Source organism: Oncorhynchus clarkii, chromosome 29, assembly GCF_045791955.1.
Source record: "Oncorhynchus clarkii lewisi isolate Uvic-CL-2024 chromosome 29, UVic_Ocla_1.0, whole genome shotgun sequence".
Lineage (NCBI taxonomy): Eukaryota > Metazoa > Chordata > Actinopteri > Salmoniformes > Salmonidae > Oncorhynchus > Oncorhynchus clarkii.
Genome location: NC_092175.1, coordinates 41,466,937 through 41,493,448, shown reverse-complemented (window position 1 = coordinate 41,493,448; position 26,512 = coordinate 41,466,937). Strand labels below are relative to the sequence as shown.

Here is a 26,512-nt window from a genome sequence, read left to right as displayed (position 1 = left end):
ATTATTATTTGGGGTTTGAAAATAGTGTTAAGCTAATTTTGGGGATTGCTCCCAACTCATGGGAATCCCCACCCAGTTGACTACTTTAAAATGATGGAAGCTCACAATTACAGTGCCTCTGTCTCGTTGGCTATGTGCAATACATTTAATTTGAACAGTTTGTAACGTGTGCCCTCCAGTAGGCCGCATGCACACCTACTGAATCAGGTTGCCAAATTACAGTCAAACAGAATGGTGGTGGGTGTGGCCCAGTGTGATGAAGTTTAAAGGGACAGTTCACCCTAATGACAAATAGCATACCAACAACAGTGAGTGTGGACAGATCTCTATTGGAATCTAATAGAATGTCAAACTATGCACAAAAAAACAGCAACACATACCCCCCCTTTATTCAAGTACACAGTAAAACACTATGACTCATCAGATTAGTCTTTATTCAAATAGACAGTAAAGCACTATGACACATCAGATTGGTATTTATTCAAATAGACAGTAAAACACTGACACATCAGATTAGTCTTTATTCAAATAGACAGTAAAACACTATGACTCATCAGATTAGTCTTTATTCAAATAGACAGTAAAACACTATGACTCATCAGTTTAGTCTTTATTCAAATAGACAGTAAAACACTATGACTCATCAGTTTAGTCTTTATTCAAATAGACAGTAAAACACTATGACCCATCAGATTGGTCTTTATTCAAGAATATTGACTTTGTATCATTATAACATTATTCTGTTCAATATTTCTGAACTTAATTTAACTTCTTATGGGCAGGTGGGACGGTAGCGTCCCACCTGGCCAACATCCAGTGAAATTGCAGAGCACGAAATTCAAACTACAGAATTATACATATTTAACTTTCATAAAATCACAAGTGTAATACATCAAAATAAAGCATAACTTCTTTTTAATCCAGCCGCTGTGTCAGATTTCCAAAAAGCTTTACGGCGAAAGCACACCATGCGATTATCTGAGGACAGCACCCCGCTTCACAAAAGCATGAAAAACATATTTCAACCAGGCAGGTGCGCCACGAAAGTCAGAAATAGTGATATAAAAAATGCCTTACCTTTGATGATCTTCTTCTGTTGGCACTCCAAAAGGTCCCAGTTACATCACAAATGGTCCTTTTGTTCGATAATGTCCTTCTTTATATCCATAAAAACGTAGTTTAGCTGGCGCCCTACAGTCAATAATCCACCCAGTTTCCCTCCATCAAAATGCATACAAAATGAGTCCCAAACGTTAGTAATAAACTTTTCAAAACAAGTCAAACAACGTTTATAATCAAACCATAGGTACCCTAATACGTAAATAAACTATCAACTTTGAGACAGAGAATCGTTATTGTCTTTTCCGGAGAAAAATACCAAACAAGACGCTCTCTTCCACGCGTTTGGAAACACTACGGCCAAAATGGGAGCCACCTAGAAAAAACACAATTTCTGGGTCATTTTTCCAAAAACCAGCATGAAACTCTTTCTAAAGACTGATGACATCTAGTGGAAGCCCTGGGAACTGCAATCTGGGAGGATTTAGCCTTATAATAAGAGTGATAGCCATTGAAAATAGTGGAAGGCTGATTTTTTTTGGGGGGGGATGGTTTGTCCTCGGGATTTTGCCTGCCATATCAGTTCTGTTATACTCACAGACATTATTTTTAACAGTTCTAGAAACTTTAGAGTGTTTAATATCCAATATCTACCAATTATATGCATATCCTAGCCTCTGTGTCTGTGTCTGAGTAGCAGGTAGTTTACTTTGGGCACGCTTTTCATCCGGACGTGAAAATACTGCCCCCTAACCAAGAGAGGTTAACCTCAAGCTTTCTATATTCTCAAATCATAATTTAAATTGCCTGGCACATTTACAGAAATCTTAATGTGCACGGTCCCATGTTAAATAAATACAAGAAAACAAATTCAATGTGTGACACTTTAATGTAACCAACCTGGTCTCATAGTCTAGACATAACATAGTAAATGTACATCTAGGACACTCCAATTAGTATGATATGTGTCGTGGAAAATTACAAGATTATAAAATAAGGCTTGTATTACATTATAATAGTTGTTACATTTGACAGAATAGAGTATTGTGTATTGTGTGTGTTCCACTGAGGATGGTGGCCAGACACTGGTCTTTACAATGAAAACTGTTGACACAGCAGTAACTGTCTGCTATGTTTTATAGATATCTTTCTATCGTAACCTTTTGTGAACGGTTCCTAAGATCTGTGGTTCGTCAGTGTAAGTTGAGAGGGGTGTATATTGCCTATAAAAGATCTTTGTACTTTTCTGTTGGTACTTTTCAATGGTTCGTTAGAGATAGCGCATCATTGAAAGTCAAAAAAGGGCTATTGCAAAGCTCTTATTGTTAAAGATGGAGTTTAAGTATAACTCTGACTGGTGTGTGAAGTTTGTAACTCTCTCCTCATTTGGTAAAGCAGAAATATGCCACCACATTTGGCGATGGGGATGGGACGTGAATCTTCACTCGGTGACCGCTCCTGAAGATCTGGGCAAATCGTGCACGATCCCTCAAACTTGGGATCTCAGGGAAACCATCTCAGGGAAACCACACTTCGGGAACGAAGCAGATGGACCCACCTTTGATCTGAGAGGCAGCGAGCCGAGTGGATACCACATCTCGAATTTAGTTTCTTTGAAGAAAGAGGTGAACAAACCACACTTGAAGTCGAGTTTTAAAATAAGCCCCTGTTAGGTATGCTCTGAGTGTGTATTCCTTGTGAGGAGGGCACCTTGGAGGTGTAAGCAGGGCCGAGTCAGAGGAGAGTCATCTGAGAGTTTGCGGACTCAAAGATGCTCTGCCACTGTCCGGTTGCGGGAGACCTAGAGCCGTCCTGACACTGAATTGATCACAGTGGGGATTGGTGCGGTCTGTGGGGGTGAGTGGCCAGGGTGACTGTGTGTTCTAGGTGAAACATGGTACTTGGTGAAGCCCTATTGGAAGAAGGACCTCATTCTGAAAGTGTCTGTGTGACTGTCTAAGTGACCCTGTGTGAGCGCGGTAGGTTGACTCTGTGTGGGTAACCTTTTAATTATGTTCTGATGTTCTGTGTGGACATCTGACCAGTTCTGTGTGAACATCTGACCAATCCTGTGTGGGTGATCCTTAAAGTTCTGTGTGAGTAGCTAAGATTTTCTTACGTTTTATATGGATTCTGTGAATATATGAAAACATGATAAATTGTATGTGTGTATAATCGATTACTAGTGATAACGATAAAAGTAATGCTGAGAATATAATTAGATACAATTTAAACCCCCCATTCGTAGACGTACGTAGGTTTTGAGTTGGTTTCTTTAATGGATAATTTGATAAAGATGAGGTTTTAAGCACTATTAAACTGTCTACAAAGTCTGGGAAATTGTGCTGTAGAAACTGATTAGAGTGTGTCCACTTTAGGTCAAAAAACTGCCCTTAAAGTCTGAAACTGTTTTCTTTTTTCTTCCCAGTATGAGTGGAGTTGGGGATTTACTGATGGTCAGATTCGTGTTTATTGTCGAAGGAATGAGCATTACACCAAGGCCTGTACTCTGGAGCGGGATCAATTTGGAGGTGGAGGGTCCTTCATGGTCTGGGGCGGTGTGTCACAGCATCATCGGACTGAGCTTGTTGTTATTGCAGGCAATCTCAACGCTCTGCGTTACAGGGAATACATCATCTTACCTCATGTGGTACCCTTCCTGCAGGCCCATCCTGACATGACCCTCCAGCATGACAATACTGCTCGCTCTGTGCGTGATTTCCTGGGAGCTTGGAACTTGCAGGTGCCTTGTTGGAAGAGTGGGGTAACATCTCACAGCAAGAGCTGGCAAATCTGATGCAATCCATGAGGAGGAGATGTACTGCAGTACTTAATGCAGCTGGTGGCCACACCAGATACTGACGGTTACTTTTGATTTGAACCCCCCCTCCTTTTTTTCAGGGACACATTATTCTATTTCTGTTAGTCACATGTCTGTGGAACTTGTTCAGTTTATGTCTCAGTTGTTGAATCTTGTTATGTTCATACAAATGCATACACATGTTAAGTTTGCTGAAAATAAACGCAGTTGACAGCGAAAGGAGGTTTCATTTTTTTTGCTGAGTTTATTTCACAACATGCTCTATTGCAGTTAGATATTTTGAATTATTTGTTGTAATATCTGTGTTTTTGATTGATAAATAAATCAATAAATGTATCTTATGCTACTCAAAGAGAAATAGCAGACATTTTCCTAAACTAACTCAATCTATGAGTCGGATTTATCGCACCCATTACTGAAATGGTTGTTCCAGTAGATAGTATCATTTATTCATATTTCTATCTGCGGCAGTCACTCTGAATGCAGCCATTCTGAATGCAGTTTGAATGCAGTCACTCTGAATGCAGTCATTCTGAATGCAGTCATTCTGAATGCAGTCATTCTGAATGCAGTCACTCTGAATGGAGTCACTCTGAATGCAGTCACTCTGAATTCAGTCCCTCTGAATGCAGTCCTTCTGAATGCAGTCACTCTGAATGCAGTTTGAATGCAGTCACTCTGAATGCAGTCACTCTGAATGTAGTCACTCTGAATGCAGTCATTCTGAATGCAGTCACTCTGAATGCAGTCACTCTGAATGCAGTCACTCTGAATGCAGTTTGAATGCAGTCACTCTGAATGCAGTCACTCTGAATGCAGTCACTCCGAATGCAGTCACTCTGAATGCAGTTTGAATGCAGTCACTCTGAATGCAGTCACTCTGAATGCAGTCATTCTGAATGCAGTTTGAATGCAGTCACTCTGAATGCAGTCACTCTGAATGCAGTCACTCTGAATGCAGTCATTCTGAATGCAGTCACTCTGAATGCACACTGAATGCAGTCACTCTGAATGCAGTTTGAATGCAGTCACTCTGAATGCAGTCACTCTGAATGCAGTTTGAATGCAGTCACTCTGAATGCAGTCACTCTGAATGCAGTCACTCCGAATGCAGTCATTCTGACTGCAGATAGTGGGAATCCACTCGGGCTGGATTCCATTAGGAATTCAACATCTCTCTGCAAACCAGCATAACGTGACTCGATGCCGGTGTTGCTGTATCTTTGGCTGGTCACCATGTATAGCACCGTTAACATTCGGAACACATTCCTAATATGGGACAGCATTCCTGTGGAAAGCTTTTGAAAACTATGTAGAGTCCATGCCCAGGCGCATTGACAAGCACCAAATACATCTTAATGAACAAGGCTTTGAAGTTTTGTTTCCTCTATCCTCTAACTCAAAAAAAGAAAAAGAGACCAATTTTATACATAATACCCCCCCCCCCCCCCCCCTCCGGTTTTGTGAGATGCCCTCTTCCAAATATGGACGTCCATGAAACAGAGTTCAGACGACTGCTGTACAGCTTGCCGATGTCGTTGAGCTGAACAACCGCCGTTGTCATGTTCGTGAGAGTCTTGTTAGTTTGTAGCTCACATAGTTTGGGTTGGTTTCCACTAGTTACCCCAATCACAAAGTAATATTGGCTATATTGTAAAAATAGCGTTTTGGTCATTATTTAAGGTTAGGAATAAGGTTAGCAGTGTTTTTAAGGTAAGAGTTAAGGTGACGTTTGGAACGTGATTTAAGAAATAGGTTGGGGTTATGACGTTGTGTCTGTGGTAACTACTGAGGACAGTTCGGGTTTTACAGACGATTTCGTGACGATTTTTTTGTCCGGATCCTCGCATGTGTAGAAAAAGGCCGCTTTCACAAGCCCCATGTAATGAAATAGGCGCAAACGTTATGTCGGCGGAAAGAGGAGATGGAGCTGCAGCCACTACAATAAACAGTACGTCTCTAGCATTAACACACAGGGAGATATTCAATATTCAATATGACGTCACGGGTGCGGCAATCGACTCTAGGTGTTTTTATTCATAAAGCAACTCTCTGCTTTTCTGTGTAGTTTTTTTTTAAAATTAACAATCAACTCCAGCAGAGTACATGTATCTATCGATTAACTTCCGTTTGATCTAAAAAGCCCGTGCTGCTTTGCACAGTGCAAAGTGGCAAAATGATGTCCATGTAAGAAACCTGATCAGCGCTTTCATACGGCATCCGACGCCAACCTTCGGTTTTGTACGGAATATTATCTTCTTTAATTTCTTGCCAAAAACCTAATTGAAAAGGCTTCAGGGTTCAGGAAGACGGACACGGACGAACGCAGCAGAGGATGTCAGGCAGAAACAGTCACTCAGCCACATTATTATGCTACATCCCAAATGGGTTCTGGTCAAAAGTAGGGTACTACATAGGGAATAGGGTGCCATATGGGTACGACAAAGGGAATAGGGCGCCATATGTGTAATACATAGGGAATAGGGTGCCATATGGGTACTACATAGGGAATAGGGCGCCATATGGGTACTACATAGGGAATAGGGTGCCATATGGGTACTACATAGGGAATAGGGCGCCATATGGGTACTACATAAGGAATAGGGTGCCATATGGGTACTACATAGGGAATAGGGTGCCATATGGGTACTACATAGGGAATAGGGTGCCATATGGGTACTACATAGGGAATAGGTCGCCATATGGGTACTACATAGGGAATAGGGTGCCATAGGGGACACAGTCTGCCACACTTTGTCCCTAATGGCCCTTTTCCTCTCAGATATGACTGGTTGGTAAATGACTGGCGAACACATTGATTAACACAAATCCCGAGAGCCATTAGCGATGCAACACACTGGATTCCTTCTCCTCGGCTGCGTTCTCTGGCTAATGGAGAGTGAAAAACAAATGAGCTCTCTTTGTTTACCCACCGCTGTGTGTTCTCGCCGTCTCCTTCCATCTCTCTTTTATTGGGCCCTCTCTCTTTCGCTCCCATCTTCCCACCACCGAGATGGCACATTTCATTTCTGTGAGAGGAACCTCAGGGAAACTAATGACCTAGGTCTGACACTGAGGAGTTATGAATAAACCTGACGTTATCAAGACAGGGAAAACATGTGGTCTGTTTCTCTCTCTGTGTGTGTGTGTGTGTGTGTGTGTGTGTGTGTGTGTGTGTGTGTGTGTGTGTGTTCAAATACATGTACATTTTATCCTTCTGATGTATTCTGACCTAAAGCCTGAATGAACATACTAGGTGGTTGGGCGAAAGTCAACATGGTGGTCGCTTCACATAGTAAGCTAAAGACCGACTGATATAGTAAGAGGCCTTGTCCCGAGCCAGAACGGCCCATGGGACGGGAGCCTATCTCCTGTTTCTGTAGTGTGAGGCAGCTTGATGTACAAGTACACTACCTGGACAGGATGCTAGTCTATTGCAGGGCCCATGATACAGTAGCTCCTTCTAACACCTTGGCACAAGTCTGATTCGGAATCTTCATTTTCACCATCAGTACCTACTGTGTATCAGTTGCAGGTTAACCTCGTCCACGAGCACCCTCCCTTCCCCTTCCTCTCTCTGGCAGTAATTGGTCCTGAGGATGTTAGTTGCCGGTTGACGTGATGCACTAGTTCTGTTTTTTGGTTGATGGGACACAATGCATTACATCACAGTGTGTAGTGTATTTGGATAATGCTAGGTTTGCAAAAATTCCATTAACTTTCACAACATTCTCTGGTTCTCCAGAAATCCTGTTTAGCGGATTCTGGATATCCTGCTTATTCCCTGATGATTCTGCGAATCTTCAAAACGGGAATATTCCAACCAGGGAATTTTGAGACCTTAGTTGATTTTCATGAATGTTTTATTTTCCCCCCCCCTGTTCGAGTCATTTTATCTGATGCTCTTATCCAGAGCCAAGTACAGTAGCAATTAGGGTTAAGTGTCTTTCTCCGGGGATTCGAACCAGCGACCGTTCAGTTACTGGCCTAATGATATTTTAACCGTTAGGCTCTGCTGTACGACATGCCAGTGTTGCCTACTGTACTGAATTACATGGACATCCAGCAGTACTGTTGGAATCAGACAGACGGCAGCAGAGCTCCATGTTCAGTTTATCACAATACAATTTATTTATTTTGTTATTTTATTTAACTTGGCAAGTCAATTCTGGAGGGTACAAGACAGAAAAACCCATGTCCAGAGAACATTGAAAAACCATCATGGTTTTCCCCTTAACCGCCCCAAACCAGACTTGAAATAATGGCATTACAAAATGATCTCGGCTAGAATGGGAAATGCAGTACATGAATACATTCCAGAAAGATCTGCATTGTAAGTTATGGATGCTCGCTTGGGCAGTATTCGTCTCTGGAAAAGGATGACGAGACGAGACCACCTAAAAACAGACAGCTTCCTTGAACAAGCATCTTTTAGTAAACGAGTGATATAACAGTGCTCTCTGAAAGCATGCTGAACCAGCTAAATCATTTGAATGTGTGGTACAAACCCACATTATCGCAGTCCTCTTCAAAAAGTAAGTACATACATAGCTAAATATGCCCACAGATTTCGTTCGCAAAAAAAAAAAGAGGCAGATATATTAGCCATTAAACCATTACAACTAAAATAGGTACACAAAACTACAACTGTTCACAAGCACATTGTCTGCTAAGCTTCCGCCAAGTCCTTCTCTTGAAGCCGCCAGAGTGTGTGTGTGTGTGTCTGTGTGTCATCAATTACTTCAGTGTGAGAGTATCTATGGACAGCCTGGGGTGACGCTGCATTTGGAGAGTGCAGACAGGATAGACAGAATTAATCTTGCTGCTGCAGTGTCTCTCTTTGTGTAGGTGTGTGTGTGTGTGTGTGTGTGTGTGTGTGTGTGTGTGTAGTAATTTCAGGTCTGGAAAATATATACACAAACACACAGAGTTCCGCAGGTCAGAAGTGAAACATGATTCAGCCGGTGTGTGTGTGTGTGTTTGAGTCATTGGGTCTTCAAGGAGGAGGATGAGGAAGATCGGTCTGTTCCTACTCCCCTTCCTCCCACTCTGTCTCTGGGAATGATGCGCAACTCTGAACCGTGCTTCAGGAACACATTCCCTGGGAAAAAAAAACAACAGCAGCATCATAAATCGTCTAACGTCAGAGAATAGAAGAAAAACAAACGTCCTCGATAAAGAGTCCCACCCCCCCCACCTGAAAACAGTTGATAGTATCGTTACTGCAGTATTTACCTTGTCAGAGTCTTTCCTAGGCATTTCTCTAGCGCCATAAAAACTCACATCACCAATCCACAGACACCTCCAGGAGATAAATAAGACTGATAGATTGAGCTACCTAACACAGCAAATGTTGTAAAATATGTCAAGTAGTAACATCCCAGAGACTAGTGTTCAAGTACTGACAGACAGTAGTATAGGTTAACGTTAACCCTATACTACTAACAACTAGCCAGAGGCAAAACATTAGCATAACACTACGGACTTAAGGGGAGCGAACGGTGATTACAGCAGATGGTGTTTACAAGGCAGGGTGATTACAGCAGATGGTGATTACAGGGCACGGTGATTACAGCAGATGGTGATTACAGGGCACGGTGATTACAGCAGATGGTGTTTACAGGGCACGGTGATTACAGCAGATGGTGATTACAGGGCACGGTGATTACAGCAGATGGTGATTACAGGGCACGGTGATTACAGCAGATGGTGATTACAGCAGATAATGATTACAGGGCACGGTGATTACAGCAGATGGTGATTACAGGGCACGGTGATTACAGCAGATGGTGTTTACAGGGCATGGTGATTACAGCAGATGGTGATTACAGGGCACGGTGATTACAGCAGATGGTGATTACAGGGCACGGTGATTACAGCAGATGGTGATTACAGGGCACGGTGATTACAGCAGATGGTGATTACAGGGCACGGTGATTACAGCAGATGGTGATTACAGGGCACGGTGATTACAGCAGATGGTGTTTACAGGGCATGGTGATTACAGCAGATGGTGATTACAGGGCACGGTGATTACAGCAGATGGTGATTACAGGGCACGGTGACTACAGCAGATGGTGATTACAGGGCACGGTGATTACAGCAGATGGTGTTTACAGGGCATGGTGATTACAGCAGATGGTGTTTACAGGGCATGGTGATTACAGGGCACGGTGTTTACAGGGCACGGTGAATACAGGGCACGGTGAATACAGGGCACGGTGATTACAGGGCATGGTGAATACAGGGCACGGTGTTTACAGGGCACAATGATTACAGCAGATGGTGTTTACAGGGCACGGTGAATACAGGGCACGGTGAATACAGGGCACGGTGAATACAGGGCACGGTGACTACAGCAGATGGTGACTATAGCAGATGGTGACTACAGGGCATGGTGTTTACAGGGCATGTGATTACAGTAGATGGTGATTACAGCAGATGGTGTTTACAGCAGATGGTGTTTACAGGGCATGGTGATTACAGCAGATGGTAACTACAGGGCACGGTGATTACAGGGCAAGGTGACTACAGGGCACGGTGACGACAGGGCACGGTGACTACAGGGCACGGTGACTACAGGGCATACTAATCGGCCGATGTCACAAAGTGATGTACAGAAACCCAGCCTAACCCCCCCCCCCCCCAAACAGCAAACTATGCAGAAACATGGTGGCTAGGAAAAACTCCCTAGAAAAGGCAGGAAACTAGGAAGAAACCTAGAAAGGAACCAGGCTGACGGTGTTCAAAAGTTCATAGATGATCAACAGGGTTAAATAATAATAATCACAGTGGTTGTAGAGGGTGCAACAGGTCAGCACCTCAGGAGTAAATGTCAGTTGGCTTTTCAATGCCGAGCAGGGCTCTATGTGCAACATGAGGCACAAATTAGCACTCTGTCATACCCCTTCACATCGAGAGTTACTCATTGTGCATTTATTATTACATGTTATTATTTCTCAATTGTTCTTTGTCTCTGAATTGTTGAGCAGAGTTGCAAAGAAAAAGCCATATCTCGGACTGGCCAGTAAAAATAAAATATTAAGATGGGCAAAACAACACAGACACTGAACAGAGATACTCTGCCTAGAAGGCCAGCATCCCGGAGTCGCCTCTTCACTGTTCACTCTTCACTGTTCACTGTTAAGTCTTGTGTTTTGTGGGTACTATTTAATGAAGCTGCCTGTTGAGGATTTGTGAGGCATCTGTTACGCAAACTAGACACTCTAATATACTTATCCTCTTGCTCAGGATGTGCACTGGGGCCTCCCACTCCTCTTTCTATTCTGGTTAGGTCCAGTTTGCGCTGTTCTGTGAAGGGAGTAGTACACAGCGTTGTACGAGATCTTCAGTTTCTTGGCAATTTCTCGCATGGAATAGCCTTCATTTCTCAGAACAAGAATAGGCTGACAAGTTTCAAAAGAAAGGTCTCTGTTTCTGGCCATTTTGAGCCTGTAATCAAACCCACAAATGCTGATGCTCCAGATACTCAACTAGTCTAAAGAAGGCAAGTTTTATTGCTTCTTTAATCAGAACAGTTTTCAGCTGTGCTAACATAATTGCAAAAGGGTTTTCTAATGATCAATTAGTCTTTTAACATTATAATCTTGGATTAGCTAACACAACTCAGGAGTGATGGTTGCTGAAAAATGGGCCTCTGTACACCCATGGAGATATTCCATTAAAAATCAGGCATTTCCAGCTACAATAGTCATTTACAACATTAACAATGTCTACACTGTATTTCTGATCAATTTGATGTTATTTTAACGGACAAAAAAATTAGCTTTTCTTTAAAAAACAAAAGTTTAAGTGACCCCAAACTGTGTGTATATATATATATATTGTGACAGATGGCAGGGAGAGGTGAGGGGAGTGGTTATTGAGGGGAGATATCTTGCAGCCCACTGGCTCCACCCCGGAGCCTTATATGGACTTCCTGCCCCAACGAGGCAAGGCTGTGCCTTGTTAAGCCAGGGAGTGCTTGGGGATAATGGAGGAAGCAGCCTGCACAAGGGGGCCGAGTAATTAGAGAGCAACGTGCGTTATGAAGAGCGGGAAAGAAAATCCCTAAGAGCGGGAAAGAAAATCCCTAATAAACTTTCCATGTGCATGTTTTGTTATTGAATTTGGTGACGCGGAAACCCCACACCCTTGAGCCTACTACATAACATGTTTTATTGTATTGGGTTATGTGGTTCTGGGATTTTTGTATTGGGTTATGTGGTTCTGGGATTTTTGTATTGGGTTATGTGGTTCTGGGATTTTTGCTCACCGCTCTTTGGTCTTGGCCATAGTGGAGTTTGGAGTGTGACTGTTTGAGGTTGTGGACAGGTGTCTTTTATACTGATAACAAGTTCAAACAGGTGCTATTAATACAGGTAACGAGTGAAGGACAGAGGAGCCTCTTAAAGAAGTTACAGGTCTGTGAGAGCCAGAAATATTGCTTGTTTGTAGGTGACCAAATACTTATTTTCCACCATAATTTGCAAATAAATTCATTAAAAATCATACGTGATTTTCTGAATTTTTTTTCTCATTTTGTCTGTCATAGTTGAAGTGTACCTATGATGAAAATTACAGGCCTCTCATCTTTTTAAGTGGGAGAACTTGCACAATTGGTGGCTGACTAAATACTTTTTTGCCCCACTGTATATGGACATAAATTATTAACTTTATCGAACAAATCAAACATTTGTGGAACTGGGATTCCTGGGAGTGCATTCTGATGAAGATCAAAGGTAAATTAATATTTATATTGCTATTTCTGACTAATGTTGACTGCGCAACATGGCAGATATTTATTTTGGCTGGTTTGGGCTCTGAGCTCAGATTATTGCATGCTATGCTTTTTCGAAATCTGACACAGCGGATGCATTAAGGTGAAGTTTAGATAAAGTTCCATGTATAACACTTGAATTTTCATCAACATTTAAAATGTATATATTTCTGTGAATTGATGTGGCTCTCTGCAAAATCACTGCATGTTTTGGAAGCAAAACATTACTGAACGTAACACGCCAATGTAAAATGAGATTTTTGGAAATAAATATGCACTTTATCGAACAAAACATACATGTATTGTGTAACATGAAGTCCTATGATTGTCATCTGATGAAGATCAAAGGTTAGTGATTAATTTAATCTCTATGTGCTTTTTGTGACTCCTCTCTTTGGCTGGAAAATGGTTGGGTTTTTCTGTGACTTGGTGGTGACCTAACATAATCATTTGTGGAGCTTTCGTTGTAAAGCATTTTTTAAATCAGACACTGTGGCTGGATTAATGACAATTGTTTCTTTAAAATAGTGCCTAATACTTGTATGTTTGAGCAATTTGATTTATGAGATTTCTGTTGATTTATATTTGGCGCCCTGCAATTTCATTGGCTGTTAGCGGAACGGAACCCCGTTCCTAGACAGCTTAAAGGGCCATGGTCAGGGAGGTGACCAAGAACCCAATGGTAACTCTGACTTTCCTCTGTGGAAATGGGAGAACCTTCCAGAAGGACAACCACCTCTGCAGCACTCCACCAAATCAGGCCTTTATGGTAGATTGGTCAGACAGAAGCTACTCCTCAGTAAAAGGCACATGACAGCTTGCTTGGAGTTTACCAAAATACACCTAAAGACTCTCAGACCATGAGAAACAAGATTCTCTGGTCTGATGAAACTAAGAGACCACTTTGGCCGGAATTCCAAGCGTCATGTCTGGAGGAAACCTGGCACCATCCCTATGGTGAAGCATGGTGGTGTTAGCATCATGTCGTGGGAGGTTTTTCAGCAGCAGGGACTGGGAGACTAGTCAGGATCGAGGGAAAGATGAAAGGAGCAAAGTAGATCCTTGATGAAAACCTGCTCAGGACCTCAGACTAGGGCGAAGGTTCACCTTCCAATAGGACAAGCACACAGCGAAGACCCTAAGCACACAGCCAAGACAATACAGCAGTGGCTTTGGGACAAGTTTCTGAATGTCCTTGAGTGTCCCAGCCAGAGCCCGGACTTGAACCCGATCGAACATCTCTGGAGAGACCTGAAAATGGCTGTGCTGCAACGCTCCCCATCCAACCTGACAGAGCTTGAGAGGATCTGCAGAGAAGAATGAGAGAAACTCCCCAAATACAGGTGTGCCAAGCTTGTAGTGTCATACCTAAGAAAACGTGATGCTGTAATCGATGCCGAAGGTGCCTAATAAACAAAGTACTGAGTCTGAAGGGTCTGAATACTTATGTAAATGTGATTTCATTTTTTTCTTTGTAATACCTTAGTAAAAGTTTATAAAAAACTGTTTTTTTTGCTTTGTCATTATGGGGTATTGTGTGTAGATTGAGGGAACAATACAATTTAATGAATTTTAGAATGAGGTTGTCTGAAGTTCCTGATTATTTATTTATATATGATTATTTTTTAAATAGTTGATTTCATATTTTCCAAATTTGCTGTTTCACAAAAGTTCTGAACGCATATCCATTTTACAGACACAGTATACTTCACATTTTTATCTTGTTTTAAATGCCACCCTTCAGCTACATTCAACCTCAACACCAGTTTTGATTTCTATTTGCAAATATTTTTTTTCAATCGTGCTGTGATGTTTCACAAGCATTCTAAACTTTTCTATTCTCAGTTTCTACAGACTCCAAATGAAAAAGATACACATTTAGAGTATCAATTGATTGATTGACTATGACTTTTTCAGAATCACCCAGCAGTGCTATTTGCAGAGTTACCTCCAGATAAATGTTGCAATTCTTCAGATAACTCCTGAACCTGCAATCAAAACCAAGCCACATCTGGACAGTACCAAAACATATGATCTAATGATTCTGCAAAATCTGCAGAGCTGGGATGGTTGTATCCCCCATATACATATTATATTGGTAGTAATAATTTTGTATAATAAATTTAACTTGAAAAACTAGTCGTTTTGTGCTATGGAATCGGTACGTTGAAAAGCTCTTTCCAACTATTTTGCGATCTATCGGGCATGGCTGTATATTTTTTGGTCCTTAAAATGAAAATAGTATACTTTTTTTTTGGTCTTTATTGCCGACAGACTTGTTCTTTACTTTCTCTCCAAACTACACGGCAATGTAAAAGTTGTATTGTTTTGTGATCCAATACGTAACATCGTAAACATATCATAATTAGGTTGTAGATCATCTATGAGGCTGTGGAGGGATCCACATTGTGGATTTAACAGAAAACACGAATCAGCAGCATACACGTATAGATTTCTAGCCCTTTGAAAATTGGTTGGATCTGATTTTAATAGAGAACGAAACGTTATAAATAGATATGCCGATAGTGGACAACCTTGTTTTACTCCACTTGACAGTTTAATACTTTGAGATGTGGCCATTATTTACTATTTTACAAGAGACTCTCAAAAATTGAAATATTCCAGGCATTTTTATATAAATTCCAGTCGTACTGTATTAACCCGTGTGTGGTGTTCGGGTCTGTGGGACCCATTTCAAATGTTCGCGAAGACTAATTGGCCTTGGCTCATTTTCTGTGAAGAACATGTAAAACAACAAATTTTCATTGTATACACATTTATATTACATATGTGGTGTTCGGGTCCACTAGACCCGGTTAATAAAAGTGTGGAAAAGTGTATGTGTAGGTGAAAACAAGTAAAAATTAAACCAACATTTTTTTGCTGTGCCCCTTCACTCGGTCTTTCTCCTCCCTGGGCCTGCTGTTTCAACACAGCACCAAGAACTGGTCTGTCTCCAACTTTTCTCGCACTCTTTACCCTTTGTATTGTGTGGAACTACACAATGTCTTGCGGGAACCTGCACAATTTGATTACAATACGTTGTGGGAAAATACTGATTTTAATTATTTTTTTTTAAACACTCTACTACCGAAGCCAAGTTGCAAATAAATAGCTTTGCATGTGTGGTTCCTTACCACATTCAGTCATTATGGCAAAAATAATCTCTGCTCAGAGGGCCTTAGAAAATGTTTTGTTTTTTGCAGAGAGAGAAGCTGGTTTGGAAGAAGCATCTTCCACTGTGGAAGATGAAGAATTTTCTGAATATGAGGATCATGTATGTCAATTCAGAGTCTGACAGTGAGTTGGAAGAAGGTAAGATTGACCCTCAGCCAGATCTAGGACCAGCCCGTCAGCAACCAGCTCAGCAGCAGCCTGCAGGAGGAGAAATATGGATGTCAAAAAATTGTGAAATTGAATGGTCTTCTTGCCCAAGGAATGACCCACCCAACATGGCTGCCAATGTGATAAGGATGCAACCAGGGACAACGCAGTGGTTACTCATATGTGCAGGACATAGTCTTCTTTTCAACTGTTCATCCCAGACACCATCCAGAAAACCATTCTGTACTGCACTAATTTGGAGGGAAGAAGTGTTTTTGGAGAGATGGAAGGAGATGGACCAAACTCATTTACATGCATACTTTGGGGTTCTTATCCTTGCTGGTGTTTTCAGGTCCAATGGGGGAATCCACAGAATCCCTGTGGGATGCAAAAACTGGCAGAAAACTTTTCAGTGCAACAACGTCTCTGGAAAACCACATTATTTCCAGGATTATCCGCTTCGATAACCGAGACACCAGACCAGCTCGGCGGCAGAGAGACAAGCTATCTGCTATCAGGTCAGTGCAGAGAGACAAGCTAGCTGCAAATCAGGTCAGTGCAGAGAGACAAGCTAGCTGCTATCAGGTCAGTGCAGAGAGACAAGCTAGCTGCAATCAGGTCAGTGCAGAGAGACAAGCTAGCTGCAATCAGGTCAGTGCAGAGAGACAAGCTAGCTGCAATCAGGTCAGTGCAGAGAGACAAGCTAGCTGCAATCAGGTCAGTGTGGGACAAGTGGGTGGACCGCCTTACTCTGTTTTACAACCCTGGGCCCAACGTTACTGTTGATGAGCAGCTTATGCCATATATGGGCTGCTGCCCATTCAGACAGTACATACCGTCTAAACCTGCAAAATATGGAAACAAGATCTGGGCTGCCTGTGATGCTGCTTCATCATGTGTGGAACTTGCAAGTGTATACAGGGAAGCCAGATGGAGGAGCCCCTGAGAAGAATCAAGGGATGCGGTTTGTACTCGACGTGACACAGGGACTCTGTGGCCACAACATCACATGATAACTTTTTTATTTCGCACAAGCTGGGACAGGAGCTCCTCAAGAGGAAGCTGGGACAGGAGCTCCTCAAGAGGAAGCTGGGACAGGAGCTCCTCAAGAGGAAGCTGGGACAGGAGCTCCTCAAGAGGAAGCTGACAGTGGTAGGAACAGTAAGAAAAAAACTAGCCAGAGCTCCCTCTTCAGCTGTTGAATACACGGAACAGGCCTTTCAATTCCTCTAAGTTTGTGTTCACGGCCAACACGTCCCCCGTGTCCTACGTGCCAAAGAAAGGCACAAATGGGGTACTCGAGTACGCTGTATAGGGATGGGAGAATCTGTAGCCAGGAACATCAAAAACCAGAAATCATAATGGATTACAACACCACAGAAGGAGGGGTGGACAATTTAGAGAAGCTGGTGACTGGCTACAACTGCCAAAGAAGGACCCTACGCTGGCATCTTGTGATATTCTTCAACATCTTGGACATCTCGGCGTACAACACGTTTGTCATCTGGATGGAGTTGAACCCAGATTGGAACAGAGGGAAGCTCCAGAGGAGATGGATCTTTCTCGAGGAGATGGGCCAAACATTGGTAAGACCTCAAATCCAGAGGAGGCGTCATATCCCAAAGACCCCAGCTTCTGCAGCCATCGTGAGGAGGATTCAGGAGGATGCTGGACTCCCATGCACCTGACCCACAGAACCAACAACTCCAATACCGAAAGTGTGATGTTGTTGCATGTGTGTGTGTGTGTGTCTGAATCTCCTACGTTGGCCTGCTATAACTATATATGTGAGTGAGATGCTAGTCAAATTCCTGAACAAAGTGTTTTCATCATACTAGATTGCAGCCGGTAGCGACAAGAAGAGGCGCAACGATGTGTGTGGACCAAAAAACATCAGTGATGAAAACCTTGTTTCATTGATATTTGGTCAAGATAAACACGATTTAAATCCATCCATGTCTTGACTACAATTGATTTGTTTACAAAAAAATCAAATTTTATAAAAAGTAAAAATAATCTAGCAGAGGTAAAGGACAGATATTAACCATGACTACTGTCTATATTATCCAGGTATGATGTCTATATTAACCACGTACAGTTGAAGTCAGAAGTTTACATACACCTTAGCCAACTACATTTCAACTCAGTTTCTGACAATTCCTGACATTTAATCATAGTAAAAATTCCCTGTTGTCGGTCAGTTAGGATCACCACTTTATTTTAAGAACGTGAAATGTCAGAATAATAGTAGAGAATGATTTATTTCAGCTTTTATTTCTTTCATCACATTCCCAGTGGGTCAGAGGTATACATACATTCAATTACTATTTGTTAGCATTGCCTTTAAATACTTTAACTTGGGCCAAACGTCTCGGGTAGCCTTCCACAAGCTTCCCACAATAAGTTGGGTGAATTTTGGCCCATCCTCCTGACAGAGCTGGTGTAACTGAGTCAGGTTTGTAGGCCTTCTTGCTCGCACACGCTTTTTCAGTTCTGCCCACTAATGTTCTATAGGATTGAGGTCAGGGGTTTGTGATGTCCACTCCAATACCTTGACTTTGTTGTCCTTAAGCCATTTTGCCACAACTTTGGAAGTACGCTTGGGGTCATTGTCCATTTGGAAGACCCATTTGCAACCAAGCTTTAACTTCCTGACTGATGTCTTGAGATGTTGCTTCAATATATCCACATAATTTTCCTTCTCATGATTCCATCTATTTTGTGAAGTACACCAATCCCTCTTGCAGCAAATCACCCCAGCCATCCTACAATCTAAGCTTGATGCCCTCAATCTCACGCAAATTATCAAATGACACTACCAGGTAACACCCCAAAGCCGTAAACACGGGCACCCTCATAGATATCATCCTAACCAACTGGCATACGTAATGCGTCAGAGGTCAAACGATCTAAAACGCTCCCTGAAAAACTTCAGCGAGTAGGCCTTTCTAATCGACCTGGCCCGGGTATCCTGGGTATATTGACCTCATCCCATCAGTAGAGGATGCCTGGTTATTTTTTTTAAATGCCTTCCTCACCATCTTAAATAAGCATGCCCCATTCAAGAAATTTAGAACCAGGAACAGATATCGCCCTTGGTTCTCTCCAGACCTGACTGCCCTTAACCAACACAAAAACATCCTATGGCGTTCTGCATTAGCATCGAACAGCCCCCGTGATATGCAACGTTTCAGGGAAGCTAGAAACCAATATACACAGGCAGTTAGAAAAGCCAAGGCTAGCTTTTTCAAGCAGAATTTTACTTCCTGCAACACAAACTCTAAAAAGTTCTGGGACACTGTAAAGTCCATGGAGAATAAGAACACCTCCTCCCAGCTGCCCACTGCAATAAGGATAGGAAACACGGTCACCACCGATAAATCCACTATAATTGAGAATTTCAATAAGCATTTTTCTACGGCTAGCCATGCTTTCCAGCTGGCTACCCCTACCCCGGTCAACAGCACTGCACCCCCCACAGAAACTCGCTCAAGCCTTCCCCATTTCTCCTTCTCCCAAATCCAGTCAGCTGATGTTCTGAAAGAGCTGCAAAATCTGGACCACTACAAATCAGCCGGGCTAGACAATCTGAACCCTTTCTTTCTAAAAAAGGACCCTTTCTTTCTATCTGCCAAAATTGTTGCCACCCCTATTACTAGCCTGTTCAACCTCTCTTTCGTGTCGTCTGAGATTCCCAAAGATTGGAAAGCAGCTGCGGTCATACCCCTCTTCAAAGGGGGGCACACTTGACCCAAACTGCTACAGACCTATATCTGTCCTACCCTGCCTTTCTTCTTCGAAAGCCAAGTCAACAAATAGATTACAGACCATTTCGAATCCCACCGCACCTTCTCCGCTATGCATTCTGGTTTCAGAGCTGGTCATGGGTGCACCTCAGCCACGCTCAAGGTCCTAAACGATATCTTAACCGCCATCGATAAGAAACAATACTGTGCAGCCGTATTCAGTGATCTGGCCAAGGCTTTCGACTCTGTCAATCTCCACATCTTAAATCGGCAGACTCGACAGCCTTGGTTTCTCAAATGATTGCCTCGCCTGGTTCACCAACTACTTCTCTGATAGAGTTCAGTGTGTCAAATCAAAAACAGACCTGTACGCTCTCGTTGGCTGGCCCTCGCTTCATACTCGTCGCCAAACCCACTGGCTCCAGGTCATCTACAAGACCCTGCTAGGTAAAGTCCCCCCCTTATCTCAGCTCACTGGTCATCATAGCAGCACCCACCTGTAGCACGCGCTTCAGCAGGTATATCTCTCTGGTCACCCCCAAAACCAATTCTTCCTTTGGCCACCTCTCCTTCCAGTTCTGTGCTGCCAATGACTGGAACGAACTACAAAAATCTCTGAAACTGGAAACACTTATCTCCCTCACTAGCTTTAAGCACCAGCTGTCAGAGCAGCTCACAGATTACTGCACCTGTACATAGCCCATCTATAATTCATCCCAAACAGCTACCTCTTCCCCTACTGTATGTATTTATTTTGCTCCTTTGCACCCAATTATTTATCTCTACTTTGAACATTCTTCCACTGCAAATCAACCATTCCAGTGTTTTATTTGCTATATTGTATTTACTTCACCACCATGGCCTTTTTTTTTGCCTTTACCTCCCTTATCTCACCTCATTGTATATAGACTTATTTTTCTACTGTATTATTGACTGTATGTTTTACTCCATGTGTAACTCTGTGTTGTTGTTTGTGTCGAACTGCTTTGCTTTATCTTGGCCAGGTCGCAGTTGTACATGAGAACTTGTTCTCAACTTGCCTACCTGGTTAAATAAAGGTTAAATAAAAATAAAAAATTGACCATGTATGCTGTCTATATTAACCACGTATACTGTCTATATTAGCCATGTATACTGTCTATATTAACCATGTATACTGTCTACTGTCTATATTAACCATGTATACTGTCTACTGTCTATATTAACCATGTATACTGTCTATATTAACCATGTATACTGTCTACTGTCTATATTAACCATGTATACTGTCTACTGTCTATATTAGCCATGAATACTGTCTATATTAGCCATGTATACTGTCTATATTAACCATGTATACTGTCTATATTAACCATGTATACTGTATACTGTCTATATTAACCATGTATACTGTCTATATTAACCACGTATACTGTCTATATTAACCATGTATACTGTATACTGTCTATATTAACCATGTATACTGTCTATATTAACCATGTATACTGTCTATATTAACCATGTATACTGTCTATATTAACCATACTGTCTATATTAACCATACTGTCTATATTAACCATACTGTCTATATTAACCATGTATACTGCCTATATTAACCATGTATACTGTCTATATTAACCATACTGCCTATATTAACCACGTATACTGTCTATACTAACAATGTATACTGTATACTGTCTATATTAACCATGTATACTGTATACTGTCTATATTAGCCATGAATACTGTCTATATTAGCCATGAATACTGTCTACTGTCTATATTAACCATGAATACTGTCTATATTAACCATGTATACTGTATACTGTCTATATTAACCATGTATACTGTCTATATTAACCATGTATACTGTCTATATTAACTATGTATACTGTATACTGTCTACTGTCTATATTAACCATGTATACTGTCTATATTAATGTATAGTGTCTATATTAACCATGTATAGTCTATATTAACCATACTGTCTATATTAACCATGTATACTGTCTATATTAACCATGTATACTGTATACTGTCTATATTAACCATGTATACTGTCTATATTAACCATGTATACTGTCTATATTAACCATGTATACTGCCTATATTAACCATGTATACTGTCTATATTAACCATGTATACTGTTTATATTGCTGCAAGTCAACATCTAAGTACTATGTATTTTTACAAAAATGGAATAACAAAAAGCATGAACACAAGGGGTTAAAAGCCTTTTCAATGTCAGCTATGAGTACCAGGCCTGGTTTCCCAGAGTTGTCATACTTTTCTATTGTTTTCAGTACCCGTTTTATTATCTCGTCCATAGGTAACATTGGATCGTTAATCCAGATTATTACCTAAGGCCACGATTCGGCAGTCTCATCCAGATCATCATGGTATTTGTAGTTCTTTATGATACTAACTGGCTGCTAATGTGGCTATTACATGTTTGGGTGAGGGGGTAAATACAGATGAATATATAAATAAAAGCCACCTAGTCCTAGAGAGATTTACACGTTTAAAACATCACGTTAGGGTAAAGCCTAGACGAATCACAGCCCTTCTTTTAAGTGTTTCTACAAATCCCATATGAGAAAAACATTTATGGTGAAAAAAATAATAATCCTTGTTTGACCTCTAGGTTTTATGGGTATTATGACTCATACTGTGGTACTCAATAAAAACAAAGCAGAGACGAATGAGATTAGAAAAATATTAGCATAGCTTGAGAATAACACAACCAGGAATAGGTTGTAACTAAAATAACACTCTATTCATTACTATGACAACACTGTGTCCCAAAATAGCACCCTATTCCCTATATAGTGCACTACTTCTGATCACTGCTCATAGGGCTCTGATCGAAAGTAGTGCACCGTATATAGGGAATAGTGTATCTGGTTAGGGAAAGACTGGACTTCATACTCACATAATAACGTGTTAGTATGCCTCCTTGGAGCATCACATCAACATCCATGAAGAAATATAATAAACCACATTTACATACAAGCTTACGTTGGGTCTATTCTGTTATTATCAATGTTTACATAATGACCCTGGTATCAACAGATGGCATCAACCACAGTCCTCTATTTACATAATGATCTGGTATCAACAGAAGGTTATCAACCACAGTCCGGACTATTTGCATTGACCCCCCACCACCACCACGACCGTTGTTTTTACGCTGCTGCTACTTGCTGTTTCTTATCTGTGCAGTCACTGTAGCCCTACCTACATGTACATATTACTCAGACTAACCTGTACCCCCATAGTCACTGTAGCCCTACCTACATGTACATATTACCCAGACTAACCTGTACCCCCATAGTCACTGTACCCCAACCTACATGTACATATTACCCAGAGTAACCTGTACCCCCATAGTCACTGTACCCCCACCTACATGTACATATTACCCAGACTAACCTGTACCCCCATAGTCACTGTACCCCTACCTACATGTACATATTACCCAGACTAACCTGTACCCCCATAGTCACTGTAGCCCTACCTACATGTACATATTACCCAGACTAACCTGTACCCCCATAGTCACTGTACCCCTACCTACATGTACATATTACCCAGACTAACCTGTACCCCCATAGTCACTGTACCCCTACCTACATGTACATATTACCCAGACTAACCTGTACCCCCATAGTCACTGTACCCCTACCTACATGTACATATTACCCAGACTAACCTGTACCCCCATAGTCACTGTACCCCCACCTACATGTACATATTACCCAGACTAACCTGTACCCCCATAGTCACTGTAGCCCTACCTACATGTACATATTACCCAGACTAACCTGTACCCCCATAGTCACTGTACCCCTACCTACATGTACATATTACCCAGACTAACCTGTACCCCCATAGTCACTGTACCCCAACCTACATGTACATATTACCCAGAGTAACCTGTACCCCCATAGTCACTGTACCCCTACCTACATCTACATATTACCCAGACTAACCTGTACCCCCATAGTCACTGTACCCCTACCTACATCTACATATTACCCAGACTAACCTGTACCCCCATAGTCACTGTACCCCTACCTACATCTACATATTACCCAGACTAACCTGTACCCCATAGTCACTGTAGCCCTACCTACATGTACATATTACCCAGACTAACCTGTACCCCATAGTCACTGTACCCCTACCTACATGTACATATTACCCAGACTAACCTGTACCCCATAGTCACTGTACCCCTACCTACATGTACATATTACCCAGACTAACCTGTACCCCCATAGTCACTGTACCCCTACCTACATGTACATATTACCCAGACTAACCTGTACCCCCATAGTCACTGTACCCCTACCTACATGTACATATTACCCAGACTAACCTGTACCCCCATAGTCACTGTACCCCCACCTACATGTACATATTACCCAGACTAACCTGTACCCCCATAGTCACTGTAGCCCTACCTACATGTACATATTACCCAGACTAACCTGTACCCCCATTGTCACTGTACCCCTACCTACATGTACATATTACCCAGACTAACCTGTACCCCCATAGTCACTGTACCCCAACCTACATGTACATATTACCCAGAGTAACCTGTACCCCCATAGTCACTGTACCCCTACCTACATCTACATATTACCCAGACTAACCTGTACCCCCATAGTCACTGTACCCCTACCTACATCTACATATTACCCAGACTAACCTGTACCCCCATAGTCACTGTACCCCTACCTACATCTACATATTACCCAGACTAACCTGTACCCCATAGTCACTGTAGCCCTACCTACATGTACATATTACCCAGACTAACCTGTACCCCATAGTCACTGTACCCCTACCTACATGTACATATTACCCAGACTAACCTGTACCCCCATAGTCACTGTACCCCTACCTACATGTACATATTACCCAGACTAACCTGTACCCCCATAGTCACTGCACCCCTACCTACATCTACATATTACCCAGACTAACCTGTACCCCATAGTCACTTTACCCCTACCTACATGTACAAATTACCTCAACTAACCTGTACCCTCAACTAACTTTATTTTCTCAAAACTGCATTGTTGGTTAAGGGCTCGTCAGTAAGCCTTTCACGGTAAGGTCGACACCTGCTGTCTTCGCCGCATGTAAAAAAAAATAAAAAATAAAAATAAAAAAAACATTTGATATTGACAAAGCCTCAGTACCAACATAAGGTATCTACCACAGTCCTCTATTAAAATAACGATCTGGTATCTACCACAGTCCTCTATTAAAATAACGATCTGGTATCTACCACAGTCCTCTATTATTATAACGATCTGGTATCTACCACAGTCCTCTATTAAAATAATGATCTGGTATCTACCACAGTCCTCTATTAAAATAATGATCTGGTATCTACCACAGTCCTCTATTAAAATAACGATCTGGTATCTACCACAGTCCTCTATTAAAATAACGATCTGGTATCTACCACAGTCCTCTATTAAAATAACAATCTGGTATCTACCACAGTCCTCTACTAAAATAATGATCTGGTATCTACCACAGCCCTCTATGAAAATAATGATCTGGTATCTACCACAGTCCTCTATTAAAATAATGATCTGGTATCTACCACAGTCCTCTATTAAAATAACGATCTGGTATCTACCACAGTCCTCTATTAAAATAATGATCTGGTATCTACCACAGTCCTCTATTAAAATAACGATCTGGTATCTACCACAGTCCTCTTAAAATAATGATCTGGTATCTACCACAGTCCTCTTAAAATAATGATCTGGTATCTACCACAGTCCTCTATTAAAATAACGATCTGGTATCTACCACAGTCCTCTATTAAAATAATGATCTGGTATCTACCACAGTCCTCTATTAAAATAATGATCTGGTATCTACCACAGTCCTCTATTAAAATAACAATCTGGTATCTACCACAGTCCTCTATTAAAATAATGATCTGGTATCTACCACAGTCCTCTATTAAAATAACGATCTGGTATCTACCACAGTCCTCTTAAAATAATGATCTGGTATCTACCACAGTCCTCTATTAAAATAATGATCTGGTATCTACCACAGTCCTCTATTAAAATAATGATCTGGTATCTACCACAGTCCTCTTAAAATAATGATCTGGTATCTACCACAGTCCTCTATTAAAATAACGATCTGGTATCTACCACAGTCCTCTATTAAAATAATGATCTGGTATCTACCACAGTCCTCTATTAAAATAACAATCTGGTATCTACCACAGTCCTCTATTAAAATAATGATCTGGTATCTACCACAGTCCTCTATTAAAATAACGATCTGGTATCTACCACAGTCCTCTTAAAATAATGATCTGGTATCTACCACAGTCCTCTATTAAAATAATGATCTGGTATCTACCACAGTCCTCTATTAAAATAATGATCTGGTATCTACCACAGTCCTCTATTAAAATAACGATCTGGTATCTACCACAGTCCTCTATTAAAATAACGATCTAGTATCTACCACAGTCCTCTTAAAATAATGATCTGGTATCTACATAAGGTATCGGCCACAGTCCTCTATTAAAATAATGATCTGGTATCTACCACAGTCCTCTTAAAATAATGATCTGGTATCTACCACAGTCCTCTATTAAAATAATGATCTGGTATCTACCACAGTCCTCTATTAAAATAACGATCTGGTATCTACCACAGTCCTCTATTAAAATAACGATCTGGTATCTACCACAGTCCTCTTAAAATAATGATCTGGTATCTACCACAGTCCTCTATTAAAATAACGATCTG

The 26,512-nt window shown here is 41.5% G+C and overlaps 2 protein-coding genes across 2 annotated transcripts in view; both read right to left on the bottom strand.

Annotated features, from left to right (window-relative positions):
- The window catches only part of LOC139388601 (regulatory factor X-associated protein), a 1,150,577-nt gene that overhangs the window by 267,684 nt on the left and 856,381 nt on the right, over nucleotides 1-26,512 (bottom strand). The gene's annotated exons all lie outside the window — the stretch shown is intronic.
- LOC139388018 (ubiquitin-fold modifier 1) overlaps nucleotides 7,988-26,512 on the bottom strand; it is a 35,738-nt gene continuing 17,213 nt past the window's right edge. Inside the window, exon 6 of the mRNA XM_071134500.1 lies at nucleotides 7,988-8,981. Within this exon, the coding sequence (XP_070990601.1) occupies nucleotides 8,866-8,981 (116 nt within the window). The 3' untranslated portion in view covers nucleotides 7,988-8,865. The remainder of the gene's footprint in view (nucleotides 8,982-26,512) is intronic.